Here is a 16087-nt window from a genome sequence, read left to right as displayed (position 1 = left end):
ACATTAATATATGGGGCACATAGGGGACATTACTAATATATGGGACACATAGGTGGCATTACTAATATATGGGGCACAGAGGACAGTACTAATATATGGGGTCACATAGGGGACATTACTAATATTTGGGGTCACATAGGGCACATTACTAATATATGGGTCACATAGGTGGCATTACTAATATATGGGGCACATGGGTGGCATTACTAATATATGGGGTCACATAGGGGACATTACTAATATATTGGACACATAGGTGACATATGGGGCACATAGGGGACATTACTAATATATGGGGCACATAGGGGACATTAGTAATATATGGGGCACATAGGGGACATTACTAATATATTGGACACATAGGTGACATATGGGGCACATAGGGGACATTACTAATATATGGGGCACATAGGGGACATTAGTAATATATGGGGCACATAGGGGACATTACTAATATATGGGGAGCATAGGGGACATTACTAATATATGGGGAGCATAGGGGACATTACTAATATATGGGGTCACATAGGTGGCATTAATAATATATGGGGCACATGGGTGACATTACTAATATATGGGGTCACATAGGGGACATTACTAATATATTGGACACATAGGTGACATATGGGGCACATAGGGGACATTACTAATATATGGGGCACATAGGGGACATTAGTAATATATGGGGCACATAGGGGACATTACTAATATATTGGACACATAGGTGACATATGGGGCACATAGGGGACATTACTAATATATGGGGCACATAGGGGACATTAGTAATATATGGGGCACATAGGGGACATTACTAATATATGGGGAGCATAGGGGACATTACTAATATATGGGGAGCATAGGGGACATTACTAATATATGGGGTCACATAGGTGGCATTAATAATATATGGGGCACATGGGTGACATTACTAATATATGGGGTCACATAGGGGACATTACTAATATATTGGACACATAGGTGACATTACTAATATATGGGGTCACATAGGGGACATTACTAATATATGGGGTCACATAGGGGGCATTACTAATATATGGGGAGCATAGGGGATATTACTAATATATGGGACATATACAGTACAGACCAAAAGTTTGGACACACCTTCTCATTCAAAGAGTTTTCTTTATTTTCATGACTATCAAAATTGTAGATTCACTCTGAAGGCATCAAAACTATGAATTATCTCATGTGGAATTATATAATTAACAAAAAAGTGTGAAACAACTGAAAGTAGGCCTTATATATAGATCACTCATATAGATCTACTGCATCCATGGTCTTGATGGAAACTTATTACAAGGTATTAGTCAGATGGTACTATACCCCAGCGAAATGAGCCCATATAAGTCAGGATGCTTCTTCTTTATGTTGGAGGGATTGCCATTTAGCAGGGAACCTTTATCATATTTTTTGGACTTGTCCTAAGCTAAAATTGTTATGGTTAGAGGTTAAAGCTCATGTGGCAAAGCTATCACCAGTTAACATTATTGTTACGCCCCAGATGGTACTGTTATCAATGGACATGGAACAGGTGGATGCTTCAATAAAGTATGTGTTGTTACACTTGTTTATTACAGTTAAAAACATAATAGCTCTTTGGTGGAGGAACCCTGATGCGCCACCTTTTTCCACCGTTGTTGACAATTTACGACTGCATAGCCAGATGGAGGAAAGAATTGCTCTCAATAACAATGGCTTGTCTAAATACCATCTCAAATGGGCTGTCTGGAATTCTATCTTTATGTAACCTTGTTCTCACTCTAGAAACAGTATTATTTTATGCATTAAGTCTGGACTGTATATTGTATCTATTTCTGTATCAATGTGGAGTTCTCTATTTTTTTTATTTAATTTCCTTTCCCTTACCCCTTGTTACCCCTTCTTTCCCTTATGAATTAAAATTAATAAAATATTATTTGAAAAGAAAATATGTCTTATATTCTAGGTTCTTCAAAGTAGTCACCTATTGCTTTGATTTCTGCTTTGCACACTCTTGGCATTCTCTTGATGAGCTTCAAGAGGTAGTCACCGGAAATGGTCTTCACAGGTGTGCCCTGTCAGGTTTAATAAGTGGGATTTCTTGCCTTATAAATGGGGTTGGGACCATCAGTTGTGTTGTGCAGAAGTCTGATGAATACACAGGTGATAATCCTACTGAATAGACTGTTAGAATTTGTATTATGGCAAGAAAAAGCAGCTGAGTAAAGAAAAACGAGTGGCCATCATTACTTTAAGAAATGAAGGTCAGTTAGTCTGAAAAATTGGGAAAACTTTGAAAGTGTCCCCAAGTGCATTGGCAAAAACCATCAAGCACTACAAAGAAACTGGCTCACATGAGGACCGCCCCAGGAAGGAAGACCAAGAGTCACCCCTGCTGCGGAGGATAAGTTCATCCGAGTCACCAGCCTCAGAAATCGCAGGTTAACAGCAGCTCAGATTAGAGACCAGGTCAATGCCACACAGAGTTCTAGCAGCAGACACATCTCTACAACAACTGTTAAGAGGAGACTTTGTGCAGCAGGCCTTCATGGTAAAATAGCTGCTAGGAAACCACTGCTAAGGACAGGCAACAAGCAGAAGAGACTTGTTTGGGCTAGAGAACACAAGGAATGGACATTAGACCAGTGGAAATCTGTGCTTTGGTCTGATGAGTCCAAATTTGAGATCTTTGGTTCCAACCACCGTGTCTTTGTGCGACGCAAAAAAGGTGAACGGATGGACTCTACATTCCTGGTTCCCACCGTGAAGCATGGAGGAGGTGGTGTGATGGTGTGGGGGTGCTTTACTGGTGACACTGTTGGGGATTTATTCAAAATTGAAGGCATACTGAACCAGCATGGCTACCACAGCATCTTGCAGCAGCATGCTATTCCATCCGGTTTGTGTTTAGTTGGACCATCATTTATTTTTCAACAGGACAATGACTCCAAACACACCTCCAGGCTGCGTAAGGGCCATTTCACCAAGAAGGAGAGTGATGGGGTACTACGCCAGATGACCTGGCCTCCACGGTCACCAGACCTGAACCCAATCGAGATGGTTTGGGGTGAGCTGAACCGCAGAGTGAAGGCAAAAGGGCCAACAAGTGCTAAGCATCTCTGGGAACTCATTCAAGATTGTTGGAAGACCATTTCTGGTGACTACCTCTTGAAGTTCATCAAGAGAATGCCATGAGTGTGCAAAGCAGTAATCAAAGCAAAAGGTGGCTACTCTGAAGAATCTAGAATGTAAGACATATTTTCAGTTTCACACTTTTTTGTTAATTATATAATTCCACATGTGATAATTCATAGTTTTGATGCCTTCAGAATGAATCTACAATTTTCATAGTCATGAAAATAAAGAAAACTCTTTGAATGAGAAGGCGTGTCCAAACTTTTAGTCTGTACTGTATCTGGGTTCACATAGGGGACATTACTAATATATGGGGTCACATAGGGGACATTACTAATATATGTGGTCACATAGGGGACATTACTAATATATGGGGCACATAGGTGGCATTACTAATATATGGAGCACTTAAGGGACATTACTAGTATATGGGTCAAAGAGGGGACATTACTAATATATGGGGTCACATAGGGGACATTACTAATATATGGGGGGCACATAGGGGACATTACCAATATATGGGGGGCACATAGGGGACATTACCAATATACTGGGTTCACATAGGGGACATTACTAATATACAGTGGGGCAAAAAAGTATTTAGTCAGTCAGCAATAGTGCAAGTTCCACCACTTAAAAAGATGAGAGGCGTCTGTAATTTACATCATAAGTAGACCTCAACTATGGGAGAAAAACTGAGAAAAAAAAATCCAGAAAATCACATTGTCTGTTTTTTTTTCATTTTATTTGCATATTATGGTGGAAAATAAGTATTTGGTCAGAAACAAAATTTCATCTCAATACTTTGTGATATATCCTTTGTTGGCAATGACAGAGGTCAAACGTTTTCTGTAAGTCTTCACAAGGTTGCCACACACTGTTGTTGGTATGTTGGCCCATTCCTCCATGCAGATCTCCTCTAGAGCAGTGATGTTTTTGGCTTTTCGCTTGGCAACACGGACTTTCAACTCCCTCCAAAGGTTTTCTATAGGGTTGAGATCTGGAGACTGGCTAGGCCACTCCAGGACCTTGAAATGCTTCTTACGAAGCCACTCCTTCGTTGCCCTGGCGGTGTGCTTTGGATCATTGTCATGTTGAAAGACCCAGCCACGTTTCATCTTCAATGCCCTTGCTGATGGAAGGAGGTTTTCACTCAAAATCTCACGATACATGGCCCCATTCATTCTTTCATGTACCCGGATCAGTCGTCCTGGCCCCTTTGCAGAGAAACAGCCCCAAAGCATGATGTTTCCACCACCATGCTTTACAGTAGGTATGGTGTTTGATGGATGCAACTCAGTATTCTTTTTCCTCCAAACACGACAAGTTGTGTTTCTACCAAACAGTTCCAGTTTGGTTTCATCAGACCATAGGACATTCTCCCAAAACTCCTCTGGATCATCCAAATGCTCTCTAGCAAACTTCAGACAGGCCCGGACATGTACAGGCTTAAGCAGTGGGACACGTCTGGCACTGCAGGATCTGAGTCCATGGTGGCGTAGTTTGTTACTTATGGTAGGCCTTGTTACATTGGTCCCAGCTCTCTGCAGTTCATTCACTAGGTCCCCTCGCGTGGTTCTGGGATTTTTGCTCACCGTTCTTGTGATCATTCTGACCCCACGGGGTGGGATTTTGCGTGGAGCACCAGATCGAGGGAGATTATCAGTGGTCTTGTATGTCTTCTTCCATTTTCTAATTATTGCTCCCACAGTTGATTTCTTCACTCCAAGCTGGTTGGCTATTGCAGATTCAGTCTTCCCAGCCTGGTGCAGGGCTACAATTTTGTTTCTGGTGTCCTTTGACAGCTCTTTGGTCTTCACCATAGTGGAGTTTGGAGTCAGACTGTTTGAGGGTGTGCACAGGTGTCTTTTTATACTGACAACAAGTTTAAACAGGCGCCATTACTACAGGTAATGAGTGGAGGAAAGAGGAGACTCTTAAAGAAGAAGTTACAGGTCTGTGAGAGCCAGAAATCTTGATTGCTTGTTTCTGACCAAATACTTATTTTCCACCATAATATGCAAATAAAATGAAAAAAAAAAACAGACAATGTGATTTTCTGGATTTTTTTTTCTCAGTTTGTCTCCCATAGTTGAGGTCTACCTATGATGTAAATTACAGACACCTCTCATCTTTTTAAGTGGTGGAACTTGCACTATTGCTGACTGACTAAATACTTTTTTGCCCCACTGTATGGGGTCACATAGGGGACATTACTAATATATGGGGTCACATAGGGGACATTACTAATATATGGGGAACATAGGTGGCATTACTAATATATGGAGCACTTAAGGGACATTACTAGTATATGGGTCAAAGAGGGGACATTACTAATATATGGGGTCACATAGGGGACATTACTAATATATGGGGGGCACATAGGGGACATTACCAATATATGGGGGGCACATAGGGGACATTACCAATATATGGGGGGCACATAGGGGACATTACCAATATATGGGGCACATAGGTGGCATTACTAATAGATGGAGCACATAGAGGACATTACTAATATATGATTTCACATAGGGGACATTACTAATATATGGAGGCAAATAAAGGACATTACAAATCTATATGGTCACAAAGGTGACATTACTAATGTATGGGGTCACATAGGTGGCATTACTAATATATGGGGTCACATAGGTGGCATTACTAATATATGGGGGCACATAGGTGACATTATTAATATATGGGGGCACACAAGGGGCATTACTAATATATGGGGGAACATAGGGGACAGTACTAATATATGGGGCACATAGGTGGCATTACTAATATACAGGGCACATAGGTGACATTACTAATATATGGGGGCACTACTAATATAGGGGCACATAAGGGGAATTACTATTATATGGGGCACATAGGTGGCATTACTACTATATGGGGGCACTACTAATATGGGGGCACATAGGGGACAGTATTAATATATACCGTTCTTATTACACAGATATAAAACATATAATACTGGTGGATAAAACAAGACTGAGCACAAGACCTTCACAGCCGTCTACACATCATAGGGGAGATCTCCTGACACCTTCTCTCCATCTACCTGATGATCCTGAGGAGCACTGGCATCTTCTTGTTTACAATCCTGTGGAAGAAGAGGACGGGGACATCTCTCTGGTGTTGTCCTCTTACTGGATAGATCTGGAGGAAACACACAGGGACTGAATTCATTCTCTACATACAGATAATTATAGGCCGTGTGTATTTAGTCCTGTCTATTACCTGGTGATATGAGGGGCTGGGGAACCTCCATTATGACGTCCTTGTACAGATCTCTGTGTCCTTCTATATACTCCCACTCCTCCATGGAGAAATAGACAGCGACATCCTGACACCTTATAAGAACCTGACACATACAATGATACCGTCATCCCCCGATCCCTTCATAGTGTTACTGTATAATGTCCCAGCATTCCCAGCAGTGTCACCTCTCCAGTCAGCAGCTCCATCATCTTGTAGATGAGTTCTAGGATCTTCTGGTCTTTGATGTCCTCATGGATCAGGGGGTGAGGTGGAGGCCCCGTGATTGGGCTCAGGGGTCTTCCACATCCCTCAGACACAGGGTCCTGACAGCGATCACTAGAGGTCTTCTTCACCACTGTGTAATCCTGGTTATGGAGAGACACATTAATAAATCTCACTACAGACATTCCCAGAGTCCTCACCTCTCCAGTTCTGTCCGTTATTCCCATAGATAAGAATGATGTAATGTGACATCATCAGAATCTCTCACCTCTCCAGTGAGACGGAAGAGGATCTCTAGGGTGAGGTGTAATATCCTCTCCGCCATCTTGTCTCTGTCCATATCCATCCTTGATGGGTAAATCAGGAAAATTCTCTTCTATAGAAGATCTTCACTGAGAGGATCCGATATTGTAGAGACCTGAATGAGAAGAAGATGATCCGATGTAACACCATAAGAATCCTGTGTAATAATAGAATTACCGGAGATAATAAGGGAAACATATGAGGAGATTTATTATTTTACAGTATTTAGTTTTCTTCCCTGATATCTACTAATAAAACCTATATATTTAGGCCACAGACAACAAGCAGTTTCCTCCTCGGAGTCGGCAGCTGAACACGTTCCTCATAGACTCATCTTCCATAACACTAATTCTCGTCTCATTTACAGACACTGGAATCGGCATTAGCAATACTGCAGGAGACATTCATTACACGCGACATGAGAAATAACTCCTTCATGATGAGGACGACATCTTCATCTTCTACTACGGCTCTAGAAACACATTTGGCCAGAGTCGGTCACTGACCCCATCCCCACCAGCCGTCTATATGAAGGTTTCCCGTCTTCCCCGCACTGGAATCTTCTGTCACGTTAGATCTCAGCTCTGATTCACACACAGAAGTTTGATGAAGTTTTATAAAAGCTTTTTTGTTTCCATAAACATCATGGACAGAAATGATCTGATCCCAAAATCTCCATGTACAGTGTTTCATTCTAAGGGGAACACGCATGTGAGGGGGTTGCACGCATTAAGCAAAGCATCACATTAGCTAAGCATCTAGCAAAAGACAGTTACTCCATGACAGTCAGGACAGCAGTCAGGTAACCAACATTTTGCTTTGCTTTTTAACCATGTCCTTCATTTCTATCCTCCGGTGTTCCCTTGCCATCCACATTCACCGCCCCATCCCTCCTCCATCACCACTTATACACATCAGCCCCTCTATACTTCCCTCTCCCATGTTCAGCTCCCATGCACTTCTCACCTTCCTGAAAAACCTAAGCCCATCTTGCCCAAACACATTGCACAAAAAAACTCCTAACATTTCAAAGAACTACTTGCTCCTTATGTTCCTACTTTTATTGATTTCAGGGGACATCTCCCCCAACCCCAGACCACCATCCCTCAACCCCTACCCCATATCAAAACCATAAAAATTTTATTAATATTACTTGCATTCCTTCAGCTCCTTTTAATTGTGCCCTCTGGAATCCAGGTCTGTATGTAACAAACTTCCTTTCCTGCACAACTACTTTCTGAACAACATTCTGAATCTGTTGGCTCTCACTGAAACCTGGATTCAGGACTCTGACACTGCCTCCCCTGCTGCCATTTCCATGGTGGCTTACAATTCACCCATTCCACGAGACCAACAAGCAGACCTGGTGATAGAGTCGGCATACTCCCCACAATGCACTTTCTAGGTCATCCCCCCAGTTCCATCACTCTCATTCCCTTCTTTTGAGGTCCACACCATCAGGCTCTTCCATCCCCTCCACCTCAGAGTAGCAGTCATATACCGGCCCCCAAGCTCACCCACTCACTTCCTTGACCACTTCTCAGCCTGGCCGCACTTCATGTCCTCAGAACTACCAACCCTTATCCTGAGAGACTTCAACATCCCCTGTGACGGTGTGATCTGTTATGTGGGTATCATTTTGTGTCTACTTATATTTTACGGATTTCCATAGTGTTCTCTTGTTGCCCTGTATCATTCCGTGTATTCCCAATATTGTCTGGAGTCTCAATTACCTTCCAAAAGTCTGATAATTGAATTAGCTCACTTACTGTCTGCAGCCTGACTGTATTTATGCCTCCTGATGAACCCCCCTGTAGTGCCTTAAACCCCAAGGCACCTTTGTCAGGTCTGGGAGGCCTGAAAACCACCCCAACCTGTCTGACTACCCCTAGACATAAGGAGGGGGATGGGGAGGACAGGAGCTGTACAAGTCAGACCCTGTGTGGTGATGATCATGTGAAGACAGCTCGTCAGAGAGAAGGAGAAGCATATAGACCCATTTTATCCTCTGTCTGCTGGATTATTGGACTCTCATCTCCTTGAACATTCATCCTGTTACTGAACTACATTCGTGTTCTGTACTATTGTATCCTCAGTGTGGTGGATTGTTTATGGACCTTTTAGTTTTGCCTATAATAAAGGTCTTGGGATTGTTCACATTTCCCTCGCTCTGTTGATTGTGTGGTATCAGAGAAGGACCCCGTTACAACTGGTGGCAGTGGTGGGATCAACAGAGTGTAACCCAATGGAGAACCACACACAGAGAGAGTTCAGAAATTGGACTGTATCCAGTTTACAGGAGAGAGCCAGAGACATGGGCCTGAACTACCAGGGACTGACTAAAGAAGCCTTAATTGAACAACTGGTGGGTGCTAGCCCGGCTACCTCCTCCCAGATGTCTGAAGGACACTTAAGCACTGGAGACAGGGATCCCCGCCCCAAAAAACCAGTGGTTGGTGTGGTACGAAGAAGAGATGGTGGTTCTGGGCCCTGGTGTCTCTCAGGAGTATAAGGAAGAGGCTGCCAGCTGGGCACAGCGGAGACAAGAAGCAATGGAGCTTGAAAGAGGGAGTAATGCAATGTGGAGTGTAAACTCAGCGATCCGGGAGCCTGTACGGATCACCCGGACAGAGTTTAAGCCATTTGATGAGGCCGGAGATGTGGAGGGGTTTTTCAAGGACTTTGAGCAGCACTATGCTGTGATGGAGGTGCCCCACTCTGGCTGGATGCGTTTGTTAGTGGGAACGGAAGCATGGCAGAGGCTTACCGAACCATTTACTCACAGCGGAATCGGGATTATAACACTGTAAAGCAGACTATCCTGGATTACCATGCTATCACCCCAGACACATATAGGGCCAAGTTCCGAGACCTCCCATGCACCACGGGGGGGATCGTTTAGTATGTATGCACATAAGATGTCCCAGGTATGTCATGTCGAAGATGGCTGGAAGCAGAAAATGCCTTTACTGTGGAAGATGCTATACAGGCGTTCCTTATAGAACAATTTCTTGCCAATTGCCCCGCAGAGGTGCGGGAATGGGTCCGGGAGCGCACGCCGTGTACTGTGGACAGAGCTGCAGCTCTGGCCGAAGCCCTTACTATCCGACCGCAATGGAGGAGGCTTCTGGTCAATGAATCATGGCCTGCTCCCGCGCCCTGTCCCCCTCCGATTATATCTGCCCTTCTACCTAGTCGCAAGCCGATGACAATCACGCCTCACAATTCTGGGCCCAACAGTTCCGACCACGACCTGGGGGTATCACAGAGAGGAGATGTTATGGGTGTGGGCAACCTGGACATTTGCAGTTTGGCTGTCCCTCAAGGATTCGGAGGGAGCCCCACCTCGTCCAGTGCATCTTGTGCACTCCATCCCGTCTGAGGAAGAGCTACCACCACCCTCACCAGAGTGGGCCAACGACCACGGCACCATAGATACCCCTCCTGGAGTGTACGGACTCCGGCCTTTGTCCTTTAGCTACCCAGAGGAACGGCAACGCCACCTGCAGGATGTCTTAATTGAAGGATACAAAGTGTCAGTATTTAGTGACACGGGGGCATTCCTGACTATCGCTGACCCCCGTGTGGTTCGACCCGAGGCAATTCACCAGGATCCGGGAAATCCCATTGTCCTGGCAGGGGGTGCCCGCAAATATATATAGCAAGCTTCTGTGCGTTTGGATTATGGTTGTGGAGAAAAACTGTTGGAATGGAGTTCTGGGAGGACTTCCTGCAGATATCCTCCTTGGGAACGACATTGGGGAGTTACAGTGCCAATTTGTGGGAGCAGTCACCCGACTACAGGCCCGTCAAGCACTACATCATCCGGACCTCACCGGGGAGCAACCACCACGAACCGCATCAGAGGTGGTAAGCAATACGTTCGCTGCTACTACATTGAGAGAGTCTTGGAACAGAGAGGCGTTTAGGAGAGAAATAGAGGGTGACACTACCGCCCTTAGGCGAAAGGCAGAAACTGGGCACATGGGGATAATGGGGATGGCTTCACTCGAGAAAACGGACTGTATTATCATGTAACAAAAGTCAGTGACAAAGGCAACCCTGAAGCAACGACCAGGCAACTCATTGTCCCTCAGAAGTACAGAGGACAGCTAGTCCAACTGGCCCATGACATCCCCTTGGCTGGACATCAAGGGAGGAAAAGGACTGAAAAGAGACTCACCCAAAGTTTTTACTGGCCGGGTGTCTCGCAGTCGGTAGCCCATTATTGCCGCACCTGCGATGCGTGCCAGCGAATGCGGCATCCAGCTCAACATAAGGTCCCCTGCAATCCCTGCCCATAATTGAGGAACCATTTCAGTGTGTAGCTGTCGACATCATAGGTCCTCTGGCCCACCCCAGCCGGTCGGGGAAAAAATATATCCTGACCGTGGTGGACTATGCCACTAGGTATCCTGAAGCTGTGGCCCTGTCCAGTATTACAGCAGTAAAGGTAGCCGAGGCCCTTGTTACCATCTTTACCCAGGTAGGGTTTCCTAGTGAAATATTATCGGATCAAGGCACTCAGTTCATGTCAGATCTGGTCCAGTCCCTATGGGATACCTGTGGTGTTCGAGCCATTCGCACCACCCCATAACACCCGCAGACCAACGGACTATGTGAACGCTTTAATGGAATCCTAAAAAATATGCTGAGAGCTTTTGTTGACGTTGAAAAAGACTGGGAAAAGTACCTGCCACATCTCCTCTTCGCCTATCGGGAGGTTCCCCAAGAGTCCACGGGGTTCTCTCCCTTCGAACTACTGTTTAGCTGGAAGGTCTGTGGGCCTCTCACTCTTCTGAAAGAACATTTAGAGGGAGACATCTCAGATATCGGGTGCCCACCGTTCCCTATGTTCTAGAGTTCAGAGATCGTCTCGCCCAGCTAGCTACCTTGGCTAAAGAACATCAGCGAATGGCCCAGTCCAGACAAAAAACCTGGTATGACCGTAATGCCAGGAACCGGGAATTTATGGAAGGACAACAAGTGCTCATGATTACTGCTTCCCCTGCCAACAAGCTTCAAGCAGTGTGGGAAGGCCCTTATCAGGTTGTCAAGAAAATTAATGACACTAACAACGTTATTGCCCTGGACTCTAGTGGTCAACGACAGAAAACCGTCCACATTAACCCCTTACTGCCATATGAGGTACTATCCCGTCCATGTGCCCTGGGACTTAATTCCCAGGGACGGGATAGTACGTCATAAAGATAAGCGGCGCCCACGTGGTGAACGCCGCTTATCGCAGCCGGGTGTCAGCTAATTATGATAGCTGACACACGGCACAATGTTAACTGTTGTGAGTTCATTTTTCCCTTCACCATTGAGGTCTGATGAACTCACTCCTCTAGTGAAGGAAGGTAGTGAGACTGATTACCAAACACCTGGGCAGCTAGATAATGACTGGGTGGCTGGAATTGAGGACTGGATATAAGGCTGCCGACACCCTTCTTCCTGGCTGGTGATTTTACTGCTGGATTCTTGGAGACCAGTCTGATTCCTGCATCTCAAAGCTAAGTTTTTCTGCTCTGCTTTGTACTCTTCAGTTTTGTTTTTGTTTTGCCTTGTTTTTTTGGAGTTCTGCCATCCCCGGCCGGGGGTGAGCTGAATTCCATTTTTGTCTAGGATCTGTTGATCTTTAGCTCTGTCTTCAGAATATACCCGAGTGCTGATATAGTCTTTTGAAGCCTAGCGACTTCAGGGCCTGTTTTTCCTATCAGTCGGTTGGCTCATTTTGATAGGGTTTTTGCAGATGGCAGACAGCAGCTTTCCTATCCTGTCCTATGTAGTTAGCTTGGGCCCCATCATTTGCTCAACCTATCTTTCTATCTGTGTTAGTGTTTTCATCTTGCTTCACCGTCATTATATGTTGGGGCTGCCTATTGCTTTGGGGTCTGCTCTGGGGCAGTTTAGTTTTTCCCCTTTCTGTCTTTAGGCTATGTAGTTCTCCGGCTGTGATCAAGGGGTCTAGGGGAACCCCCCACGGCTACTGCTAGTTGTTGTGGATAGGTTCAGGGGTCTGCAATCCGATAGCTGCCAACGTCTCTGGTTTTTCTGGACTTAGCTGGTATTTTGTTATTTCCTCCTTCGGTGACTCATCATAACAGTTAACCCCATGCACACTGCGATCAAACATGATCGCGGTGTACCGGGGGTTAAAGGGAAGCATCGGCAGGGAGGGGGCTCCCTCCGTGCTTCCCTGAGCCCCCCACGGCAGTGCAATGTGCAGCGCTGCTGCGGGGGGCTCCTTCCCTGCAGGCCCCCGAATCCAAGATGGCGACGGGGGCCTTCGGGGGCCTGCAGGGAGCCGGCTTCCTCAGTGCCTGCAAAGCGCAGGCATGAGGAAGTCTGCAGCACTGCCTGTGACAGATCGCTGATCTGTCACAGTGATCTGTGATGTGACAGATCAGCGATCTGTCACAGAACAGTGATGTCCCACCTGGGACTATGTAATAAAGTTAAAAAAAAAGTGCTAAAATAATTTTTTTTTAAAAAAATCGCCAATTAAAAAAAAAAAAAAAAAAAAATTCCCCCAATAAATTCATTTTTTGGAAATAAAAAAAACAAAACAAAAAAACAAACAATAAAAGTACACTTAGTTGGTATCGCCACCTCCGTAACGACCTGCCCTATAAAACTGTCCCATTAGTTAACCCCTTTAGTGAACCCCTTAAAAATAAAAAACGAAGCAAAAAATAATGATTTATTATCATACCGCAGAACAAAAAGTGCAATAACGCGCGAACAAAAAGACGCATATAAATATCCGTACCGCTGAAAACGTCATCTTGTCCCGCAAAAAACGAGTCGCCATACAGCGTCATCCGCAAAAAAATAAAAAAAAGTTATAGCTCGCAGAATAAAGCGATGCAAAAATAATTATTTTTTATATAAAATAGTTTTCATTGCATAAAACCGACAAAACATAAAAAAAGACCTAAATGAGGTATCGCTGTAACCGTACTGACCCGAAGAATAAAACCGCTTTATCAATTTTACCGCACGCGGAACGGTGTAAACGCACCCCCCAAAAGAAATTCATGAAACACTGGTTTTTGTTCATTCTGCGTCCTAAAAATCGGAATAAAAAGCGATCAAAAAATGTCATGTGCCCGAAAATGACACCAATAAAAACGTCAACTCGTCCCGCAAAAAATAAGACCTCACATGACTCGGTGGATCAAAATACGGAAAAATTATAGCTCACAATATGTGGTGATGCAAAAACTATTTTTACAATAAAAAGCGTCTTTTAGCGTGTGACAGCTGCCAAACATAAAAACCGCCATAAATAGTAAATCAAACCCCCCGTTATCACCCCCTTAGTTAGGGAAAAATAATAAAACTAAAAGAATATGTATTTATTTCCATTTTCCCATTAGGGTTAGGGCTAGGGGTGTGTTGGGGTTCGGGTTGGAGTAAGAATTGGGGGTTTCCACTGTTTGGGCACATCAGGGGCTCTCCAAATGCAACATGGCGTCTGATCTCAATTCCAGTCAATTCTGCGCTGAAAGAGTCAAATGGTGCTCCTTCCCTTCCAAGCTCTGCCATGCGCCCAAGCAGTGTTTTACCCCCCCTGTAGGGGTTTCCACTCGCTTAGGTGCAGCGGGACACAAACATGAGGCACGTTCCTTTAAAAGTTCATAGGGTTTATTGCTTCATAAACCATAGACAGCACATAAACAGTCCTTAGCTGGGCTGTGTTCCCTCCGGTCCTGTGCACACTGGCCAGGGCAATGTCCAGAGCAGCGCTCTATCTGCAGCCGCAGACACAGGAAGGCTTCTCCTTCCTTGGAACACAGACCACTTTCTGTAGGGTCCCACCTGGACACATGGAACAGCCTTTAGCTCAGGCAAGAACCAGCATATGTGTCCATTGTTTCAGGCTCAGTCCTGGAGCCTCAGCAAACAGAGGAGGCTTATCCGTCCTCACCTATAGCCAATATACACAGGCCACTTTCGGTAGTGTCCCAGCTGGACACATGGAAGTCTGTCCACACTCTGACAGACTCCCTCTCACTCCCTCACATGTGCTAGACACCTCAATTACATAGCCCTATAACCTCACCCACAGGTGATCACATGGCTATGACCTCACTAAAGGTTCTATTGCACACAGACACACACAGGCTTCCCTGACACACTAACAGAAATAGCAGTACCTCTGCTGATCAATACTCGAGCCTGCATCCCAAGGCCACCCACCTTGAGACACATAATGGTCATTTAGGACCCTGCTCCTGTTACCACACTGAATGTGCCTGTACACCCATCCTGGGACACCCACACAGCGCCCCCTAGCGGATACAGTGGTCACTACACCACACCCCACATACAGGGTATCAGCCTACTCAGGACAAATTGCAAAACAACTTTTGGGGTCCAATTTCTCCTGTTACCCCTAGGAAAATAAAAAATTGGGGGCAAAAATATAATTTTTGTGGAAAAAAATGATTTTGTTATTTTCACGCCCGGGCGTTATAAACGTTTGTGAAGCACTTGGGGGTTCAGAGTGCTCACCTCACATCTAGATAAGTTCCGTGGGGGGGGTCTAGTTTCCAAAATGGGGTCACTTGTGGGAAGTTTCAATAGTTTAGTTACATCAGGGGCTCTCCAAATGCACGACACCCGCAGACCATTCCATCAAAGTCTGCATTCCAAAACTTCACTACTTCCCTTCCGAGCCCCGACGTGTGTCCATACAGTAATTTTCTCCCATATATGGGGTGTCAGCGTACTCAGGACAAATTGGACAACAACTTCTCCTGGTACCCTTGGGAAAATAAAAAAATTGGTGACTACAAAATCATGTTTGTGGAAAAAATACGATTTTTTTATTTTCACACCCGGTCATTATAAACTTCTGTGAAGCACTGGGGGGTTCAAAGTGCTCACCACACATCTAGATAAGTTCCTTGGGGGTCTAGTTTCCAAAATGGGGTCACTTGTGGGGGGTTTCCACTGTTTTGGTACATCAGGGGTTTTCCAAACGCTACATGGTGTCTAATCTCAATTCCAGCCAAAAACGTCAAATGGCGCTGCTTCCCTTCAGAGCTCTGCCATGCGCCCAAATAGTGGTTTACCCCCACAAGTGGGGTATCAGCGTACTCAGGACAAATTGCACAATAACTTTTAGGGTCCTGTTACCTTTGGGAAAATA

The 16087-nt window shown here is 45.0% G+C and overlaps 1 protein-coding gene across 1 annotated transcript in view; it reads right to left on the bottom strand.

Moving 5' to 3' along the window:
- The window catches only part of LOC141051431 (uncharacterized), a 244984-nt gene that overhangs the window by 205372 nt on the left and 23525 nt on the right, over positions 1 to 16087 (bottom strand). Inside the window, 4 exon segments of the mRNA XM_073548362.1 lie at positions 6203 to 6300; positions 6382 to 6505; positions 6588 to 6767; positions 6893 to 7042. Coding sequence (XP_073404463.1) covers positions 6203 to 6300; positions 6382 to 6505; positions 6588 to 6767; positions 6893 to 6970 — 480 coding nt within the window. The 5' untranslated portion in view covers positions 6971 to 7042.

The sequence above is a fragment of the Dendrobates tinctorius genome, unplaced genomic scaffold, assembly GCF_039654945.1.
Source record: "Dendrobates tinctorius isolate UK_male_01 unplaced genomic scaffold, ASM3965494v1 ptg000157l, whole genome shotgun sequence".
NCBI classification, from domain to species: domain Eukaryota; kingdom Metazoa; phylum Chordata; class Amphibia; order Anura; family Dendrobatidae; genus Dendrobates; species Dendrobates tinctorius.
The sequence above is the reverse complement of the archived record's forward strand: the minus strand, read 5'-3'. Positions and strand labels throughout refer to the sequence as shown.